General features: G+C 42.5%; 1 protein-coding gene across 1 annotated transcript in view; it reads right to left on the reverse strand.

Annotated features, from left to right (window-relative positions):
- The window catches only part of AHI1 (Abelson helper integration site 1), a 192,421-nt gene that overhangs the window by 113,354 nt on the left and 55,910 nt on the right, over positions 1-23,157 (reverse strand). The window contains 10 exon segments of the mRNA XM_015412078.1: position 1; positions 3-31; positions 1,812-1,997; positions 3,472-3,567; positions 7,534-7,726; positions 10,127-10,346; positions 11,282-11,469; positions 14,363-14,958; positions 18,763-18,884; positions 19,324-19,388. The exon segment at position 1 is cut by the window's left edge and continues 123 nt beyond it. Coding sequence (XP_015267564.1) covers position 1; positions 3-31; positions 1,812-1,997; positions 3,472-3,567; positions 7,534-7,726; positions 10,127-10,346; positions 11,282-11,469; positions 14,363-14,958; positions 18,763-18,884; positions 19,324-19,333 — 1,641 coding nt within the window. The 5' untranslated portion in view covers positions 19,334-19,388.

The raw sequence follows: 23,157 nt of genomic DNA on the forward strand, positions 1-23,157 counted from the left end.
TAGCCATCATGGAATGGAAAGAAGGATCTACCTACAAATAGATAGAATATATACTAAAAGAAACAGTTTTTCACAGTTGGAAATATTACATAAAACAGTGGATGCATTATGGCACAACATGGAAATGAAGAGAGGTGCTGTGGAAAAAATTATGTATTAACGCTGAACTGCAGGCTGTGGAAGGTCGGTAGTTCAGCAGTTCGAGACCCAAGTGTCTCGGGTCGGTAGTTCAGCAGTTCGAAAGCAAGAAATTGCAAGTAGATAAATAGGTACCACTTCAGTGGGAAGGTAACAGCGTTCCGTGCGCCTTGGTGTTTAGTCATGCCGGCCACATGACCACGGAAATGTCTTCAGACAGCGCTGGCTCTTCGGCTTGGAAACGGAGATGAGCACCGCAACCCTAGAGTCGGATTCGACTGGCTTTCGAGCAAGGGAACCTTTACCTTTACTAATTTTAAATGGATCAATGTCCCAGGCCACTCCATGCCATTCAGAGAACTGATTTACCTGTGTGTTTACAATAATTTCATTTCTACCTCATCATTTCATGGTTTGTAGCTGAAAGTCCAAACAGATTCTATTGCAAAAGCCCTGGGCTGACTCACTAAAAACAGTTTTCCTGTCAGAGAAAGCTTATTCCATCAGAGGAAGACTCGCAGAGGAAAGGGAATCTTTGGATCCCACTGTGATTGCAGCTATGTTCAGTCATATAAAAGTTTTGTGTAGTAAAGAAGGAGTTACCTTGGGAATATCTCTACCAGATGCATAATAGCAAGCCTGAGCTTCTATTTTCCTTAATGTATAGGCATTTAAAGATGGGTGTGACCAGAAGCTCTTCTAGCAGCAGACAGGGGATTTATTTAAAACGTTTCTGTCCCACCTTATTTCCTTGGAGTCAAGGTGGCAAATAATACAGCAACCAAGCTGATATACTTCCACAACCTCAAAAGTGGAAGAACTTGGGGGAAATGCCTATGTTTGGCAACATAAGATCACCACCAAAATAAAGGATCAATCAAAATTAATCCTCTGTGTGCCAATGCATATACACTTTTTAAAAAAAGTTTTGGTATGCACTCAGCTAATTCTGAAGAGGTCTTTAATTTTCGCTACTGTTGTTGCTATGATACAAAAAAGCACAGGAACAGGAAAAAAATCAACCCCCTTCAATAATAGTCCTTTTGAGTGCCAAAATATTTTAATAATTTTTAAAATGCTTTTCTGCACACAAAGTAGTTTTGAAGGGGGCAGTAATGGAAATAAGCATTATACTGTGGTCACAGATGTGCATACTTATGAAACGGTAAGGCGAAAAAAACTTCTCAATGTCCAATGGGGGAAAAACAGAAAAGAAAATAAAGACACCAAAAAAAAGTACAGATTTCCCTTTGGTTTTGCTCCAAAGAGCAGTCCAGTGGGGAGGACAAGATTCAGCTGCAAAATCTGCTTTTGTGATCATCCAAAAAATGGATTAAAACTAAAAATAATGTGCCATGTGTACATTCTTTTGTGTCAGATTTCTGTTGCAAAACCAGTTCATTTCAGTAGTACACCTCTTAAGTTTCAAAAGGGAGAATGAAGAAAGAAACTATAAATGCATTTCTGCTGTCCCAACCTTCTATAAAATTATGCTAAATATTACAAAAATAGAAAAGTATTCAAAGTACCAGAAGATTTTAAATCTGCAACAAAGCCTTCTAGTTGCTGTTTCTTTACTACGGCTAATTGCAAAGACAAACAATTTTTCTCAATTTCACATACACAGAAAATTCTTTAGTGATGTTTTTTAATACATAGGCAACTTCACTTACATGATCTGGAAGTTTAATGCCTTTTATAGTCACATACAATGTGGAAGGGTAACGGTTTCTGGGACACTTTGCCCACCAGTCATATACTTCCACAACGTTCAGTTGTGTCCTGGACCTTGGAGAAGGACAATATAGCTGAAGGCGTAGTTTTCCACCAACATTCAAAATTCCATTTGCACCTACAAGCTGAAAAGGTGAAGTCTTTGAAGTAAAAAATCCTAACTCAAAGTTACTGACTACACTGGCATACTTAGAAACTAGAGGCAAAAAAGCATGATTCTGTAACAATCTAGAGCCATATTATAATTTGCCAACCTGAAACATCAAGTATAGAGAGCAGACACAGATTTTTTAATTCACATTTTTTATCCACAAGGATGTATTTCCATCACATCATTTGTCAAACAAATCACCTGATAATTACTGAAATTCACTGGTTGTGTTAACTGGCATTCAAAATCAATCAATCAATGGCTCATCTATAAGAACAGGGAAACAGCATCTTTGTCCATTTATTGCTGAATCATTTAAATGATAAATGAATCCTCTGTTCATCAGACAACCTTGGGCGTGGCCATCACCTCAAAATGTAGTGGACTAGCACATACCATTCTATTTATGATATGATGGATACAGCAAACTACAGTTTCAGGCACTGGTGCTAAGCCAAATGGGTGGGGGGCATTTAATGACAAACATCACCCCTCTTTGAATATGTAACTTTCATTTTAGCAAGGGAGAGCATGAAACAGGGCAGAAATAATTGCCTACTCAGAGTAAGGGCAGGAATCATGGTCCTCACCCTGGTTTGGCTTTATGATGTCATTATGTAGCCAACTCTGACTGGCTACATAACAACACAATGTCATCATGTTGCCTACTTGACCCCTGACTGGCTGAAAATTGCCTAAGGAAGAAGCTCATGTTTTTGCAGTATTATTTAAATGGTGCAGAAGCTGCAAACATACAAAAATGTATTTATGCATGTTCTTGTGGAATTTTCTCCTCTCCCCCTTCCTATCATACACAGAAAATGTAAACATACAAAAATGTATTTATGCATGTTTTTGTGGAATTTTCTCCTCTCCCCCTTTCTGACAGTAGATACTCCACTCATATAATTTTTATATACAATGTATCTACTACTGCTATATGTCAAAGATCAGTCATTCTGTCAAGAGATTCCTCAGATATACCTTTTATCCTTCTGAGTACTGTGAATGAGTCTGATGTAACCGTTAAAGTGCTGTACTAGAATCTGGGAGACCCAGGTTCAAATCCCCACTCTGCCATGGAAGCCTGCTCAGTGACCTTGGGCCAGTCATATATTCTCAGCCTAACCTACCCCACAGGGTTATTGTTGTGAGGATACACTGGAGGAGAGGAGAATTATGCAAGCCACTTTGGGTCCCCACTGGAAAAAAAGGCAGGATATAAAAGAAGTAAAAATGTTTTTAAATGTAGCAGAAAAAGGAAACACGTCACATTTTATATATTTGAGAAATGTGTTTGTAGTTATTTACTATCATCCCTAGGACATCAGAATTACCTTGGTTAGCTTTACCACTAAATACAGAACTGTTTCGGTGGGGGTTTTTGATACGATTTCATCTGGATGTCTGGGTAAAAATTTTCTGGTACAAATAAAAAAAATCAATACCTTCAGAAATGCCCAACAGATTTTCCGAAAACCACTTTCCTGAATTTGAACATCAGAGTTGGCCTTCGCATCTCCCATGCTTAGAAAATCAAGGATCTGGAATTAGAAAACATGTTGCACTAAGTTCATATATACACAAAAGACATATCAACTATTTTGCAGACAAGAACATTAATTTAAAAAACTAATGTGGTAAACTGCTCTTCTGCATGTTCATATACATAGAACCCAAAATTTCTACAGTACTTGATGAATCTCACCACTTGGGTAGTAGAGTCAGAAGAAACAAATAGGTACTGAAGGTCATGGATAGAGGTGTTCTTAGAAGGGAAGCTAGCAAAAAGGGGACACTTTGTGTTCAGGGTGTCCATCAGAGATTGAAAAAGCTTCTCAGCAAACACTGCCCTATGCAGCTTCCTTGTCTCCTTTCCAAGCTCCCAGATACCCCAGCTAAGCTATGGAATGTGAAGAGGGCATGATACTCCACCACTGAATGAAGGCCAATGTGCCACTGTCTCTTTAAATTTCATACAGATTTCCAAGTCCCATCAAAGCAGTTCTGCTGGGTCATGCAGAAAAACTGGAGAGACTGAGAAGTCAGGTTAGCTCCAGTTTAGCCAATCTCTCCTTATTATAAAGTGCTGTTCGCGTCCACCCTCCCCCCCACAGTCTTTGCCCCCCCCAACTGCCAGTCAGAACGGGGTGCCTGGCCACTGGCTGCATGGCCTTTGTCCCGCCCCTCGTCCCACCCAGCATCTCGCCCACAGTGGGCTGAGAGCCGCTGCATGGGTAGGACACTCCGCCAGGTAGAACATCTGGAGGCTGAGCCTGGCTTCTTTGTGCTGCAGCCCCCACAAAGAGTCCCTCACTCGCTGCTGCTCCACCACAATATGTGGCGCTCGGTTGGAGGCAGTGAGCCGCATCACCCGGGAGGCCTCGGTGCCACCGCGCCACTGCTTGCCCTGCCAGCCCCACATAGCATCATGCTGGCACTGCACGTGACAGGGGCCCGCACTGCCTTTCTTGCCCCATAAGTCCAGGTACGATTGTCGCTGTGAGGCGGGCAGCTGTGACACAGCGCGCGCCCTCCCTGATGCGGTGCTGCCACGGCACCAACTTCCTCCTCCTGCCTGACCCCAGCCACAGGAGCAGCAATGCCAGCACCAGCGACTGCGCTCCTCCTCTGCTCGCTGCTGGGCCCGCATGGTGAGGGCGCCACTGCCCCTTCTCTCACAGCAGGGGGGGCTGGGGAGGCCGTGGCCCAGCTAGAGCTCATTGCACTGATCTCCGCCACGAGCCTTCTCACTAGTATATTAATATTAATTTTATGAGGCCTTCATTGCATCCGCTAGCTCTCGCCTGGCACAATTATTTAGGGTAATTAGGTCTAACTTCCCTCTTGGGAGGAACTTCAAAATGTTAGTGAGTTGTCAATCAGCTGTGAGGCTTTTGTGAGTTTTGTGGATAAAATCTTGTCACTCCACCAGGACCTGCCTGCCAACATTGATACGGTACGAGAACTGGAGGCCCCTTGGTCTGGTATTGGACCATTTTTGCCAACACTCCCAGGCCAATGTTGAATGGTGAAGACTCACACTTGCCTCTTAGACCCGTGTCCATTATGGCTGGTGAAAGCCAATGGTGATGGAATATGGGCCCCACTGGTGGACATTATAAATATGTCCTTCAGTTCAGGGTTTTTCCCAAGGTGATTAAAAGAGGCAGTGGTGAGGCCACTCTTGAAAAAAACCACCTTTGGATCCCACTGACCCATCTAACTACCACCCAGTATTGAATATTTTGTTCCTGGGGAAGGTGGTTGAGAGAACAACAGCAGAACAGCTCCAGATTTTTCTGGAGGACATATCAGCTCTGGATCCATTCCAATCTGGCTTTCACCCCAGTCTTGGGACCAAGACGGTACTGGTCACACTCACAGACAATCTCTGTAGACAGCTGGATCGAGGTGGGTCTGCACTGCTATTATTACTTGATCTGATGGCAGCATTTGGCATGGTTGATTATGATCTGTTGACCCACCATCTTGCCAATGTGGGGATTTGTGGGATGGCCTTGAAATGGCTCGTCTCATTTTTCCAAGTTTGGGGACAGAGGGTGGTGTCAGGAGAGAGGGTGTCACCATGATGTTGGTGCCCTCTGTAGACAGCTGGATCGAGGTGGGTCTGCACTGCTATTATTACTTGATCTGATGGCAGCATTTGGCATGGTTGATTATGATCTGTTGACCCACCATCTTGCCAATGTGGGGATTTGTGGGATGGCCTTGAAACAAGGTGATTAAAAGAGGCAGTGGTGAGGCCACTCTTGAAAAAAACCACCTTTGGATCCCACTGACCCATCTAACTACCACCCAGTATTGAATATTTTGTTCCTGGGGAAGGTGGTTGAGAGAACAACAGCAGAACAGCTCCAGATTTTTCTGGAGGACATATCAGCTCTGGATCCATTCCAATCTGGCTTTCACCCCAGTCTTGGGACCAAGACGGTACTGGTCACACTCACAGACAATCTCTGTAGACAGCTGGATCGAGGTGGGTCTGCACTGCTATTATTACTTGATCTGATGGCAGCATTTGGCATGGTTGATTATGATCTGTTGACCCACCATCTTGCCAATGTGGGGATTTGTGGGATGGCCTTGAAATGGCTCGTCTCATTTTTCCAAGTTTGGGGACAGAGGGTGGTGTCAGGAGAGAGGGTGTCACCATGATGTTGGTGCGTGGTGTTCCCCAAGGGGCAATCCTCTCTCTAATGCTATTTAACATCTATATGGGCTCCCTCGCCCAACTGGTACAGAATTTCAGGCTGGGTTGTCATCAGTATGCATATGACACCCAGCTGAATCTGTTGATGGGTGGCCAGCCGGATGTCACCCCTGAAAACCAAAAGAGTTTGGAGACTGTGGTAGGATGGCTGAAACAGAGCCGGCTGAAATTAAATCCATCTAAGATGGAGGTTCTGTGCCTGGGCCAGAGGGATTCGGGGTTGAGGTGTCAACTCCCAGCTCTTGACAATGTGCCACTGATACCAGTGCGAACAATCAAGAGTTTAGGTATGATTCTGGATGTTTCCCTTTCGATGGAGGCCCAGATCACAAATGTGGCCAGACCGGGTTCTTCCATCTGAGGCAGATTAGGCAATTGGTCCCCTTCCTGTCTTGCCCTGACTTAGCCACAGTGATCCATGCAAAGGTCACCTCCAATAAGATTACTGTAACTCACCCTATGCAGGGCTACCCTTGAGGCTGACACAGAAACTCCAACTGGTCCAGAATGCGGTGACATGTATTCTTACAGAAACCCCAGTTAAAGCCCATATCTAACCGGTCCTCCACCAGCCGCACTGGTTCCAGGTTGAGTACTGGATCAGGTTCAAGGTTTTGGTATTAACCTTTAAAGCCCTAAATGGTCTTGGACCAGCATATCTGCAGGATCGCCTCTCCTGGTATACCCCTCAAAGAGCATTTCACTCAGTGGGTAATAACTTACTGGTGATCCCTGGCCCAAACAGTATTTGGCTGTCCTCAACCAGAGCCGGGGCTTTTTTGGCCTGAGTCCGGCCTGGTGAACTACCTGTTGAGTGAGACCCAGGCCCTGCAGGATCTGATGCCATTCTGCAGGGCCTGTAAGATGGAGATGAGGATAACGATAGTTCAATCTGGACTGACTTCCTTTCCCCTCTTCCATCAAACAGTATGATATCTACTCCCCCATAGAGTAGGGGCACTATGCTGTGCTTCCCTTTTATGTGCCATCTTATTGGTGCTAGTATTATTATAAGAGTTGTTGTAATAGTTTTGATTTATGAAAACTGTTGCTACCCGTTCTGAGCCCGGTTGTACAGGGGAGGGAGGGCTATAAATCTAATAAATAAATAAATAAATATCAACCCAACATTACAAATGTTTGCAAATATTCTACTTAGCATGCTTTTCAAGTACACTATGTCATGAACGTCCATTAAAAATACAAGACCCTTTCTAGGATTAAAGACAACACAATAAAGTCCAAAATGTTATTGCCCCAAGGATACATTCTGTACCTCAAAGAATAGGATTGTGCTTGGACTTCCTTCAGAATCCTGGAGAAAATAGCTGAAACGCTCATTGAATATGATCTGCTCCTCCCATTGTGGAAGTGTTGATTTAAACCGTCTGAAATCATAAGGCTGGGTCATAATGGGAAGAATATGTCCTACTTGTTCTTGTTCGTAAAAAGATGAAACTGCTCGATTGCTGTATAAAAACAATAAATACTGTTCTGTTCAATTCTATTTGACTTTTGTCAACATAGAAAAATATCCACAAACTTATGTAGATAGTCATGCTACTGGGGAAAAATAATCTTCTATGTTTCATTGCCGCCTGGCCACAATATGTTGAAATCCCTTCTTTCAACTATTTGAGATACAAACCAGGGCCCAATAAAGTGCAAGAGAAAGCATAACTGATTTTGGCTCATACACGGTAAGTTTTTGTATGGAATACATAATGGCAATAATCTGGAACTTGGTGAATTAGCTCACAAATATATACATTTTTCAGTGCTTTGTTCAACTACTGTAACATTTTATTTTTGCTGGTTAAAAGATGACCCTTAGCTGACATAACACAATGGAGGTAGGCTGCCTATCATACTGACGGAGAAGTTTTACATGTGAGTTGGATAACATGCAACCCACGTTTACTTAAAAGCATCCAGCCTTACTCCCATAAAAGTTACACAGGACTGCATTTTTGAATGTTATTAAAGTACAGAATGGACTTACTTCTCTCTTACTTCCCTCTTGGCATTGTGAACATATGACAAGTCCCTTCAGAAGTTGGTACAGTCACAAACCCTCCTTGGTCCTCAGCCACCCAAAAGGTAACTATTGGGTTTCGAACCTGTGCCAAGTTTTACTGGCAACCAAGGGAGTCTGGTGTTTAAAACTTTTATTTTCTAACCCACCAGGGAATAAGGCGCTCCTCTTTGCTCCTTCCCCCACATTTGAAATCTCTTCTTCATACGACCTGCCATCAGCAATAGGCAATCTTTTGAACCTGGCTCCTGTGTATGTGTGTGTGTGCGTTTATTGTGACATAGAAGTGGAGGTGTATGGGCTACCCCTCTTCCTTTCTCTGTCTGTATTAGTCAGCTGGCTTTGAATAATTCAGCACCGGCTGAGCTCTGTTTAATATAAATGAGCAGCTAATGCAGCATGAGCAGGATTTCTCTAAGCAGTCAGTTCACACCTACATATCCAGGGTGTTACATAATAACTAAACATAAATCCTAGAAAAGAGATACTTGGGAATGACCCAGTAGACAGAATAACAGAAAAGAAATATGAAAACGTATTTTGCTTGCTCATCTTATATTTACAAAGAGCCTCTATATTTGCCTTACTGGGAACTGGGTGCATTTAACAGATTGGTCTCTGATCTTGACATCTGTCTCGCGAGTCGAGTCTTGACACAGAACTCCAATCCAGGCTGTTTTATAGAGTTTCCTGCACCCTAGAAGTTCTTTTCTAACTCAATGAAAATTCAGAGGCACAAACTCAAAGTTTCTCTCCAAGCCTGACTTTCGACCACAAGATTGGATTAAAAGAGTTCTGAAGGTGCTAAGGATAAACCAGTAATGAATAATCACATCCCCACCTTGACAGCTTAGCCAAACGGTGGGACTTGAGACTGAGATACACAGTTTCCTTTCCACCTTAACTGATCACCGTAAACCTGAATCCCCCTTCCTTGGATGTAACTTAATTGCTGCCTTCCCACCTATAAGCCTGTGTTATTCTAAGAGCACATTTATCCTTTCATAACAAGAACAACTTCAATTCCTGAATAGCCTCTTACTCACTTCATTTCCTGCTCCTACTTCATGGAAATCTTGGCATGCCCTTTCTGGATGTCCCAATACCATCCACGCAGAGTAGACACTCCTGGGGTTGTATGTCTATGTACCTGCTCTTCCAAGTAACACAAAAGCTCTCCTTCATGTCTCCCTTCCCTTTGCATTCATTCTGCTGAACTGGATGGCCATGCTGTCTTTTGTTCTTTTACTGAAAAGAAACTATATTGTGTTGTATCTTATCACTCCTTGGCAGGTAGAAGAGGGAGGAAGGGAGATCTTAACCTGATTCCCCACACACACACACACACACACTGCAGTCCCCCTAACCCATGCTGCTTTTTGTCTGTGATGGTTCACTTCCCCCAGTGATGTCTTTTACAGGATCAAAAATGGCCACTGGGGAACAGGAAAGCTGGGGCGGGGGGAATCCACTTTCATCAACAGAACAGTGATATACTACAAAGCATTATCACTTGCTATTTCAAAAAAGAGAGAGAGAAATTCTTCAACTTTTTATCCTAAATTCAAGACAAATTATGAAATTTGAAATTAATATTTTGGCATGAATTCTTACTCTATGTGAAATCTTAAGCAAAGACAAACAAGCTCTAAGATAAAATGGAAGAGAGAACAATGTTGTAAGCCACCCTGGTTCCCCATTGGGGAGACAAGTATGGTACAAATACCTATATAAATAAATAGGGGGGGGGGGACCAGAATTGTTGTGATATAGAAATAACCAAAAGGAAACTGGGGAGATATTAAGCCATTATAAGGAAAGTAAATGAGATCACCTATGTTCTTTCTTGACATACAGCCCAGTTTTCTGATCAATCACATGAATCTTAACCATGGGATGGGATACCATGAGATCAGTTTTAAGTTGATCACTTCGATGGATGTAAACACCCAAAACATGGCTATCATCAAAAGCAGGTTTTGATTCTGGTGAAACACTTCCAGCAGCTACATATGGCGTATTTTCTTCTGTATTTTCTATGTTTTCTTCTAGTGCTAGGAATAGGGAAAAGAGTGCTCCCCATGAGTTAATTATTAAAATTAGTCTGTGAACACATTAATGTTATCCAGTTTTTCATATGTAACATGTTATGAAAATAAGTTCAGTATATTTCATTGATTTATTTACATCTATGTCTAAAACAAGTTCCTGAACACTAAGCAGAAAATGAATACTTTTCAATAAGAAATGAACTAGTACTGAAGGTTTTATTACTAAAAGGACAGCTAGCTCTTATGTTATGAAACAGCTCCTACATGAGTGATCTTTTTTACAAGAACACAGTTCTCAGAAGATGCTGAAATTTCCTTGAGCAGTTATTTGACATTTCCAGCCTCCTCATTACTAGATATCTTCCAATCAAACTTCCATTTTACAATTACCGTAGTCACATGATGACGCCACTACTAGATAGTGTTATTCATAATATATGAATCAAAACATATTCACAAACTCCTCTAAAACAAGGTTGAGATAAAACTGCTCATTCATTAAGCTAACAACACACAGTTTAAGATGACTCACGAAAGCTCATATGCTACAACAAATTTTTGTTAGTCTTTAAGATGCTACTGGACTCTCACTCTTTTCTACTACTAACACAGAGTTTCTTTTCTACCTAGGTTGCATGGCCAATAGGTCATCAAAATAATCCATCATGAGCTCAAATTCTAGCTTTGCATACCACTAGCCAACATGGTTTTTAAGGCATGCTGTGATGTACAAAACCATGCTTTGTACATATGCTGAACTATTCAAGCTACCTGTTTCCATAAGCACAGTATGACCTGAACTACAATAAGCATATGCACAAAGTATGGTTTTGTACATCACAGCATTAGACCATGCAAAGCATCTAGCATGGACATGTCAACAGTTCACTACTGTCGTCTATGCTTGCTTAAAGGATAGAGAATCTAGTCATGAAAACCTTTTCTTGATTTTCTTTTTGTTTTCTTCCCTTTGGATTTCTGTTTATCAGTGTCCCCTTCCAGGTGTTCTTCCTCTCTTAACATGTCATTCTCTTCAAGCACTGGTTTCAGTTGTCTTTCCAATGATCTCTTTTTGATGGTATCTTCTTCCTTGGGATCATTCTGTAGTTCAGAAAGGGACATTGCGCTGCAATGAAGTAAGTTCCATCATTAGCATGTGTATATATGGAAACATACATACATCCTAGATGTCAATAAAGCACCGACTAAAAGCCTATCAAAGATACAAGTAAGGAACACTTCACCACCCCCTCCCTCTCCCCTAATAAACAGCTGTGTTTTGATAGAGGAATAAAGAAATATAGTATGGTTGGGACGGCGTCAAAACTCTGATAGTGCATAGTCCCCACAACCCTGAAAATCTCCCCCCTACCCACCCACCCCTGTGATGACTGGGATTCAGACATGCATCACCCCTTATTCCCAAGATAAGGTAAGTAATACATGTGCAGGACTGGCTCTAGCAACAAGGCTGGAAGAGACCAACAAACCAAGAAGAGGTAACATGGTAGAAGCCAGTCACCCTAGTACTGTGACGATGAAATCACAGACCTATCCATCATGGGAGATGGTATCAGAGGAACGCTACCACTGTTATTAGGCAACAGACATATTCTCTAGTTTCATGAGATATGGCTGGAAGGCAGTATTTTAAGGACTAGTGGCAGCTTTGCTAATCAGCTTCATAAGCTAAGTTTGCCCTGATGCATGGAAGCTGAGCTGCGGAGGAAAAGACTGAAATACATGCAGCAGTTAACCCTTCTTTCCTCTCTCTGAGGTCTGAGCAGAAGTACAGACCCTTGAGCTCCCTACTAGATCATGCCATGGTCCCCATGACAGACAGTTTCAAATTATGCCCTCCAGAAGCCTAAGCCAACTTTTAAACAGTGGATTGGAATGTTGAAAAAAATTAAGTCTGGCAGCTTAACTGCTGGCCAAATCACAGTGTTGAGGGTTGCTAGATTTTGGTGGAGGAAGAGTTAGGTCTTCTAGTTAGGCATGGAGCCCATTAGGGACTTTATGTATTCTGAAGACATGTAGGCTTTGGGTGCTCTTTGAAGACACGACACACCAATCATGGGTTCAACTATTTTATTTATTTAATTGTATTCAACTTAACATAAATTGCCAATCTACGTCTGTGTTTATTTCAATAAGCTGTCAATTTTGAGAGCAAGCTGTGCTAGGCATCCCCATAGTCTGCCTTCTGGACAGATCCACCCTGGCTCCAAATGCAACCCGTGTTTCCACCAGCCTTGTTCATCAGTGCCTACAGAGAGCCGTATGTGCAGAGAGGTGCCCTCCATCACACAAATGTCTCAAAGTGCTTGCCAATTAACCCTACCCAACCATAGCATCCTTCCCTATTCCTGCCAAACAAGGGGCTTAGCCTAGCTTAACACCCCTTGCTCCACCTGCCAACTATTATGTTACGCCGGCTTTGACAAAGCACAGCCAGGTAAATGTCACAGACATCCTCAGACAGGCGGAACCCATCGTTCTATCCAGATGCAGTAGATCACGGTGGATAGAAGGATGGGGTATAAAAGCCCTTCCATCCCCAACATTGCCTTTTTCATGGCTATATTGGTATTCAGTCCCATAGCCAGGATTTTTTTCAGGAGGAGGTGCCAGGGGGGCACTAATTAAATTAAAACAAAGCCCCACTGACCTAAAATAAGCTAACAAATAAGAATTACACCCTCTGACCATCCTGCTTTCATAGTTCCGCTGCTTCTCTCCACCTTTCATTTCCCCTCCCCCTCTGCTCCTGCATGCCTCGAGAGCCCCCGTCCAGAACGAGCTGGTGGCCGTGGCCCAGGGTTCCACACCCAGCTTCTCTCCCTGCAGCCATAAGAAGCCCTCTCAGAACTCAGGTCTGCCAGGCAGGTGAGGAAAGTCGGGCTCCCACTCTCCCAGGGCGGTGGCTCACCAGCTGGGATGGTGGGGCATAATGTCAACTGGAGGGAGGCCACCTGCTTACTCACTGCCTGCCTGCCGGCCATTCTGGAAATCACCTATGTAGCCTGCCCAGCTCCCCAGCCTCACAGGGTTGGTGAAGGTGCAGGGCTGGAAACCAAGGCCTCTCACCTCTGAAATTCAGGCCCAGTGGGGCAAGCTCAGGTATTGGCCCTCTCTCTGCACTGGCAGATGGCCTGGCCACGGCAAACAATGGGGGCGCTGCAAATTCGATAGGGGGCGCTGCCCTTGGGGGCCCACCGCTGGCTACATTCCTGTTTGTATTATGCCAAGCCTTTTCAGTGGCCAGAGGTTTGACTGGCTGCTCTGCCCCTTCTACAGCAAACAAAGTCTCATGCTTCCTTTGACTTAAGTTAGGGATCAAGGTGAAATCAACCCACAGCCTAACTTGCTGTGACTCTTGCTTTCGTCAAAAACAGTCATGGAAAGGGAACCCTATCTGCTCTGCGTTATAAAGGTTTGGGTTCCTGTCAAAAACAGTTAAACATCTTTCTGTTCCATTTTATAAGTCTATATCAGTCAAACAAGAAACGTGCTCTGTAACTGATACACTTTCTCAGGTCCCAGCTCTCCAGTAACTTTGTTACTATAAAAAACAAACAGGCCATGCATACCACTGAAATAAATAAACACTCATACTGAGTGGTTCTTCAAGCCTATAATCCCCTCATAATAGGCCAAGTAAATGCCAGGTGGCACCCTGAGTACAGGCATTGCCCTCATTGAAGACTAGAAGAAAGCGGTCCCAAATGCCTCAATTGTAAAAAAATATAAGTATATAAAAAGAAACAAAATAAGTTTTTAGGGGTAAAATTTTAAGTCCCTAATTTCTAGGTGTGGGGATGGGGTGTTGCCGAAGTCCCCAGCTTCAAAAACACATTACTGCTCTCAAACCGATCCTTGACCTAGATATATTTTCAGAAATGGCAGCACCACTATAACTTTCCCTATAATAATTTCCAGAGTGGCATTCTTTGCTACCTTTAAAAAATAGTTGTTTAAGATTTACATTGCACGCTGATTATCATTTACTACTATACCTTGTTTCAGGTTCTGATATAACTGGTACTTCTTTTTTCTTTTTCTTCCTTTCACCCACTTCATTGTTCAATACCACTTCATGGCTCTGAACATGGGAGGTGAAGTTCGACATCTGTTCTTTAAGTTTCTTTTTAATTTTCTTCTTAATTGCATTTGCCTCCTCCTTAGCCATTTGCTGCTGATAGGCTTGAATTAACTGTTCTTCCTCATCAACTTCCAATCTCTCTCTCACTTCATTCAAGGCACTTCTTATGCTGCTGTCCCCCTTTTGATGAGGTACATCTGCCTGGAATACACTTCTGGGTTTTTTCTTTGAAAAAACATGAATCTGTTTTTCAGAACTGTCCAGTGTAGTTTCATACAGGTTTTCTTCCTCATTAAGTTGTTCTTTGTTCTTCTTGCTAGACCTTGCTCGCTTGCTTTCCTCTCCACTGACAACATTATTATTTATTTTTTCTGCCACCAAGGTTTTGTCTCTGAGCTTGTTTTTTGTAAACCGTGGACTCCTTTCCTCTGGGATGTAAGTGTTGTTTATAATTACCTCATCATTTCCACTTTCTTTAGCTAGATCAAGGTGATTTTTGAATGTCTCAAGCTAAAATCAAAACAAGACAATGAAAAGACATCTACCTGTTAATCATAAACATCTACATTATTACAGTAATAATTTTGTAAATGACTAGTTTTACACAGTTATAGTATGAATTGAAAGTCAAAGTGAATCTTAATTACTTTAAGGAAGAATTAACAGATGGAATTCACATAAAACATGAAAAGGTTTCAGATTTGAGCAGCCTTTTTACTGCAGCCTTCCAAGAATACTGTTAGAAGAATCCCTTACATGTATTCTAGAATCTCTGTGAAATTGTTCTGAACCCATATGTCAGCTATCCATATATTTAAAACAAGCTAAACCCAAGAATCATGCCATGTTAGTGTCTGAGAGGCAGCATGGTCACTGACCACATGGACTACCTCACTGAAATAACATTTAATAATATGAATTCACAATTTAAAAGTTGGCAAAAACTAATGTGTTTTAAAAGTTCTATTTATGAACACTTATCTTAACCTCAGCTAATTTGTAATTGGATCATTTTACACAGTTGTAATGAAATTTTTTATGTTTGGCTAGTACAACTGCATAACCATTCAGGTAGAACTGACAATACACTGAAGACTTTAAAAACTAGTCTTGAAACTCCATAAAATAATCTCCCCAAAAAGACAGCTTGATGCCCCCAAGACCTTCAGTCCCTGGGTACCCCATTTTGTTATGGCTTGTTCCGCCTTTTGCACATGCAAAACTAAATTTACATTAAAGGGCAGTGAGTCATGCCAAAAAGGAAAGGGATGCGGGGTAGCTCTATCAATCAGGCAGCATGGTATAGCTTAATCTTGTCAGATCTCTGAAGCAAAGTAGGGTTGGTATTTGGATGAGAGACCACCAAGGAAGACTCTGCAGAAGAAGGCAATGACAAACCACCTCTCCTCTTCACTGCCTGGAAAGCCCCTTACTCGGACTGCACAAGTCAGCTGCGATTTGACGGCACTTTACACACATGTTGCTTAGATCACTTCCACTTTTAAATAAACCCCTTTCAGTTTAAGGATGTTTCCCCCCTCATTTTTCCAAGAGTTAATCTGAATCCAGACCTTAGTATACACAGGATACCAAGTACTTAAGTACCCAAAGTACATGTTCTATGCTATTCTATGTTGTTCTATGCTAACATGGGCATGCCTTAGCATGTCAAGGCCCTGACACATGTAGACCTGTTTGAGGAACAAGCTTTTGATCATAAATTTAGGAGAACAAAATCTGAGTCCAGTAATACCTTAAAGATCAACCAGATTTTCCAGGGTATAAACTTTCACGAGCCCTTTTTTGTAAGCTGTCCCACCTTCTGACCAGGATATAAAGGCTGATAGATCTTCATTACTTTCTGTACCTGATGAACAAATTTAGAGTCCAGTGGCACCTTTAAGACCAACAAAGGTTTATTCAAGGTATGAGTTTTCAATGTGCGTACTTCTACTGCTTCAGACCAACAAGGCTAACTACCTGGATGTAGCTGATGAAGCACGCTTTGACTAAAATTTTGTTAAGGACCACCAGAGTGCTACTGGATTCAAATTTTATTCTACTCCTACAGACTAACATGGCTACCCACCTGAAAATAAATTTAGAAGAGGTTCAAAGCCTTCATCCACTATACCCAATAACCATGACCTCTTATGAAAACTGCTTGGATGAAATTTGTCTCGATGCCCCGGCTTTTCAGGGGCATTTGGCGGGCCAATATGAAAAACAGGATACAGGTACAGAATAGCAGCTTATATTCTTTATTTCTTAGCTCATTCCCTCTCTTTACGCTATGCTCCCAGATTTAGTCTCTCCTTGGTCTGAACGGTATTTTCCTAAGGATAGCAAAGAATGTGGATTTCAGTAAAACACTCTTCCAGTTCAAGGAAGTGACAAGAGCTTGGTGAGGGAAAATGTGTAGAAGAGAAATTTATACTGGAGTTCTGAGTATACTGGCACTTAAGTAAATGACCATTCCTCTTATATAAATAAAACTTCAGCATCCATTTAGAGTTGCCAACTCTGGCTTGAGAAATCCCTGGAGATTTTCAGAGTGGAGCCTGGAGAGGGGAAGGGAGGGGAGGGACCTCAGCAGGGTATAATACCATGGAGTCCACCCTCCAAAGCAGCCATTTTCTCCAAGGGAACTGACCTCTTTTGTCTGGAGATAAGTTGAAATTCCAGGAGATCTCCAGGCCCAACCTGTAGGCTGGCAACCTGAATTAACATTATTATACTATATAAACTCTCCAGCAGTAGTTGTAATAGATTGATATATCACTGTAACGGGAAGATATACAAGGGGATTCTAGTTTCTTTTATCGTTTTATTCTTGGAACCCCACTGCAATTTAATTTTTTGTCTATTCTTGATTCTGGAAATACAATTTATATAGAAGAAAAAAATTACTAGCTGTGTTCCACATCACCACTTGTACTAGTCTTGATTTGAGCTTGAGTAAGGGGTTATTACTCTCTGGGACTTAACAGTTTACAGTATCCAACTTCAAGTCACTTCAGAATGTAATTAATCTTACCTGATATCATTTGTTACTGATAAAGCGGAAGAGCTGTCAACGTATCTACCACTAATCACATGGGTGCAAGATTTCTTGCATTCTAACGTGACAGAGATACTAATCAACTAACTAGTAAACCATTGGTACCAATCTTCTTTCTCAATTAATAAGACACTTAAAAAAGGATAAATAATAACTATGGGCTAATAGTATGTTACAAGAAAGAAGACCCGCGGAACTCGCGGGGGGCGGGGGAGCTTCAAACTCGCCAGCTGGAGGAACCAGCAGGAGCAGGTAAACTCTCCCCTGCCATCCCACCGGTTCCTCCATGTCCTCCATCACCCCCCTGCTCCTCCCCCCCGCGAGGGCCAGCGTTTTGCTGTCGCCCGGGGCTCGCGGCCGCCCGCAGTCACCCTCGCCCCGGCCCGGACGGCTGGCTGGCTCCGAGGCGGTGGCGACGTCGGCGAGGCTGGCTGCTCCCCCCTCCCCCCGCCGCCCCCCCTCCCTCGGCCGACTTCGTGGCGGCGGCGGCGAGGCCGGCTGTTTCCCCCTCCCTCCCTCCCTCGGCCCGGCCGACTTCGTGGCTGCGGCGGCGGTGAGGCTGGCAGCAGAGCGTTTCCTGCGCATGCGCAGGAAACGCTCTGTCAGTTTTGGGGGGATTTAAATATCCCCCCGATATTTTGGGGGGCTTTTCCGATTTTTGTGCACACGTGGGGACTGGCCCACGTGTGCACAAACCTCCCCCTCCCCCTCAAGTGCCCCCGGAGCGCAGATTTAGCGATCCGCACTCACGGGGCAACTTCGCTATTAGTATAAGGATGTACTTCAAGTTGCTTTCCACTTATGATGATCCTATGAATTAATGACCTCCAAAAAATCCAATCTAACAGCCTAGCATGGGTCTTATGAATTGAAGGCTGTGACTTCCTTTATTGAGCCAATCCATCTCATGTTAGGGTTTCTGTTTTTCCTATTGCCTTCAACATTTCCCAAGAATTATTGTCTTTTCCCACAAGTGTTATCTGCTCATTATGGCCTTACTATCTCCACCATATATAGGCAGGTACCAGTTTTGAATCTGACAGGAGCAGTTTTGAATACGATCACTTAGTATATGGGTACTAACAGACTGAAATTAAATCTAGAAAGAAAGGAAGGTTTATGGCCCCTGTGACACCATCTCTGTCCTGAGAAATGAACCCTACAGAGAATGACTTGAATTTCTTCACACTAATTCAAAGCTGTTCACTGATGTGTTTGTCAATCTACAAATTTTCACAGTTCACCCAACTCACCGCAATATTTTTCTGAGTGCTTAACGTTTTCTTCTTTGACTTCTTTTTATCTGTTAAGCCAACATGATTTCTGAATATTTCTTCAAAGCGAACCTTGGTTTTAGCCTTGGCCTCACTCTCCACTATAAAAACCAGACAACAATTAGAAAATTTCAATTAACTTGTTATAGGTGAATTTGACCATCAACACACTGATCCAGTGATCCTCCTCCATGCATTATACGGATGTAATGAAGGCAGTGTGCACAGGAAACAGGCTTGCCTGGAAGTTAGTACATGCATTTTCTCTGCTCTAAAAGGGGAAAAGTCATTTGCAAAATGGGTCTGCAGTTTGATTTCTAACACATACAAGATGTTGCAGATGGAGACATTATGAGAATGCACAGGTTCACAAACAGCTACCATGTATTTAAGTGCACATAAGGATGATCTCAAGGTCATGGCTCAGGTTTGCAAGCAGCAAGAAAACATACTTGTCAGACAAAATTTACCAATGCACAGTACTCACTGTGAAAACTGTCAAAAATGCTGTAACATACATAATACACAAAAAGTTCTCACCTGCTGGCATTTTCAGGTCTCTATAAAGAGCAACTCAACATGTCCCAGTTTCCTTTGTCCAAGATCTGTATTTGATATATGAAAACAGGATATGTTACAGGATGACTGAAAGATAACTGGAAAAAATACAATTAAAGACAAACTACTGGTAATAGAGGGATATTTTGAAAGCATGTTAATCTGGTTTCTATTTCTTGTCCTCAGAACTACTACTCAAGATTTCCATTACATTTCATTACATTGCATGAGAAATGAAGCTACTTCCAGTGCTTCATTTAACCAACAGCAACGCCAGGCCTTTGGATGGCTCAAACCATTCTCCGGTGCCTCCAAGTGAGCTATGGAAGGGCCCATTTCTTGAATAGCAAGCACACCCCCACACTACTGTATGGCAAAGGCTGTTATTACAGGAGAAATTCAAAAGCAGTTTGTTATATGGAATGGGAAAGGTTTTCTCTGCAAAGAAGACAAACAAAAGTTATCCTCAGAGAGCACAAGCAACACAAGGATCCTAAATAACACATCTATTTGCAATTAAATAACACATCTTCTGTCACTGACTGTACTCCTAAAAAGAGTTATACCTTTCTATGCTCAATGAAGTCTACCCTTCCATTAAGATCATAAAAAGACCACATGAACAGTTTGTCTTAAAACACACAAACTTATTTCCACAAAAAGAAGCTCCTGGATGATTGTGCCCATTAATCCTAAAAACAATTAACTGACATGATCATGGGGGAACCAGAGAATATCAACACTTCTCTAAAATTCTATCAAGCAAACTTTTGACAAGAGGCACAATGACCTTGATGAGGATTTTTAAAGGCTCTAGCACCCCCTGCTGAAGACATGATATAACAACACTTTAAAGCATTTATATAACAGCACACTACAGCCAAAATTAAAGAGAAGTACCTTAAAGACTACCAGAGCTTTTTTCCAGCAAAATTTTTCATGAGCCCTAATTTTTGTAAACAAAACTTTTGTTAGTCTCTAAAATGCTACTGGGCTCCTGTTTAACTCTACTGCAACAGGTAGAGAAAGAGGTACTTTTCTCCCTTTCTCACAATACAAGAACTCGTGGGCACTCCTTGAAATTGCTGAGCGGTCGGGTTAGAACGGATAAAAGGAAGTACTTCTTCACCCAAAGAGTGATTAACACATGGAATTCACTGCCACAGGAAGTGGTGGCGGCTACAAGCATGGACGGCTTCAAAAGGGAATTAGACAAGCATATGTAGCAGAGGTCCATCAGTGGCTATTAGCCACAAAGTATAGATAGGGACTCTGGGGCAAGTGATGCTCTGTCATCTTGGTGCTTGGGGGGTCAACAGTGGGATGGCTTCTAATGTCCTGGCCCCACTGGTGGACCTCCTGATGGCACCTGGTATTTCTGGCCACAGTATGATACAGAGTGTTGGACTGGATGGGCCTTTGGCCTGATCCAACATTGGCATCTCTTATGTTCTTATGTTCTTAACAGACTGCCGGGGCTTCTGGAAGCACTATAACCAGTTACAGTGCATTGTACTTGATCTTAGCCAAAAGGCCAAGAAGCAAACAATTAATCCTCAATCATTAAAAGACAGCACCACCGATAAAACTAACAAGCTTCCAGAATATGATTGGGGTTAGATGGGTCTCTGAGGAACGAAGAAAACACTGTAAGTGCAGGCCACTCAGTCATCCACCTCACTGTAACGGGTGTTGTCATTTGAGCCTGCAGGAATGGAACTGTGTGCAAGGAAGGTGAGTCAAATCCATCCTAATATGCTGACTAAGGTCTGCAATCTCATTGTAATTGCAGTTTAGGTTACAACAATATAGCTGTTGTCATGCTTTTAAATTTTCACGCTGTGTTATTTTATATCTATGTATTTTACTGTTATGTCATTAAATGTATTTGACTGACTTTGACCAATATAGCTGGTTCTCTGCTGACTAAAATGCTTAAGAACTGAGCACAGCTGCTTCTAGTTGTACTTGTCTCTCTTCTGCTATGTTCCTTCTCCAACCATCCCTGTGCTGTATAATATCTTCAAATCATTCTGCAGCGACTTCCGGTTGATGGCGGCGCGCTAGCAGACTCACCTCCCAGACCTCCCGGGGGTGAAGCTGCGCTCCAGCCCAAGGAGGGGGGGTGCAGGCTCACTACTCCCCCAGGGACCTGGCTGAAGGGACCCTGGCCATGGAGCTCTTGAGAGGTTGCCTCTTCGACAGTGTAATGCCAGAGAATTGAGGCACCGCTCTGCTCTGACGGTTCTTCGTGCTGAGAGACCGAATGGACTAAGTGACGCTGACCGGGGCAAGCGCAGGAGATCGAGCGTTAGAAATAGAGTGTAAATGAGGTCCATGGACCGATTATGAACGTGAGTCATTTAAGCATTGCTTAAAAAGAAAAGAAGCTCCCCACCCCCACCCCACGGAACAGAAGATAAGGCGAGCGGGGGGGAGACGTCTCCCAAGCGCATAGACTTTAGAGCGAAGGAGGGGGGAGCAAAAGTATAAATGGTTAAAACTGCTAAGGAGTACTTACCAAGGCGAGTGCGAGCATTTAAGCGCATATTCAGAGACTTTTAAAAAGTTTGTGAAAGTAAACAAAGTGAAAAAGATGGCGGGGAAGAGGACGGAGAAAGAGAAACATCTGATATAGAAAGTAACTGAGAGCCCAAAACCGGAAGGAGCCAACGAGCCGTCAAAGACTTTGGCAGACTCCATGCGCCACCTGCTGGAGCAAATGAATAATCTCAAAAAGCAGATGACATCAATGACCCAGTGTATCACCACTCAACAAAATTAGATAACCGAGACTCTGAAAATGATGAATCAAACAAATGAGAAGGTGAAAGAAGTGGACGCCACTACCCAAAAGGTGAAGAAGAAAGTACAAAAACTGGAAAAGAAGCAAGTTTCTACAGAAGAGCAGGTGCTAATATGATCCTTCGCTTTCAGGACATGCCAGAGACTAAGGGAGAGAATCTGAAAGAAATGATGAGTGAAATACTGGCCCCAGTGACAGAGATGGAGGCGGAATCTTTGCTAAGCGAAATGGATGTGGCCTATAGGTCATATTCAGGATACATAAAGAAAAATAATCTGCCTGGGGAAATTGTCGTAAGATTCTCAAAGAGGCATGTAAGGGATGCAATCCTGAAAGCAGTATCTGGAGCACCCCTGAGAGCTGGGGAGAGTGTCATAAGAGTATTGATGGATATTCCATTTGAAATAAGACAGTGGAGAAAGAAATATAAAGACCTTGTTCTTTTTCTTCAAACAAATTCAATTGGATATAGATGGCTAATACCAGAAAGCATCACCTTCAAAATTAAGGATAAAAAAGAAAAGATTGACTCTGTTCTGAAAGTGAGAGAATTTTTAAGAATCCAGCTGGGAGGGCCAGAGGAGGAAGAAAAAGAAGGGGACAGCAAGTCCAGTGGCGAGCTGAACTCGGGTTCTTCCAAAGAGGACTCTCTGTCAGAGGAAGGGGCAGCAGCTTCTAAAAGTCAGCTCCTAAAAGTCCTTATAAATTGCGGAAGAGACTGGACAAGAAGAAGTGAAGGCTGAAGGACTCTGAATTGTGCCTTTGAAAAATTTTGAATTGAGATGCTTTGGGGTATTTCCTTATATCAGTTAAATTTAAGATTTGGGAAAAGTTAATAGAATATGTGACTCAGTTTGTAATGAGACTAATATGATTAAGACTAGATGTGTATTTAATCTGATTAGAAGATCTCCTCTCTTGGGTTTTTAGACAGTAGTGGGTATCTTTTCTTTATCCCCTAAATGTAGTCCCCTCCCTTATTTCTGTTATAGTTTGTAGTTTTAATAAAA

The sequence above is a fragment of the Gekko japonicus genome, unplaced genomic scaffold, assembly GCF_001447785.1.
Source record: "Gekko japonicus isolate JY-2015 unplaced genomic scaffold, Gekko_japonicus_V1.1 scaffold184, whole genome shotgun sequence".
NCBI lineage: Eukaryota > Metazoa > Chordata > Lepidosauria > Squamata > Gekkonidae > Gekko > Gekko japonicus.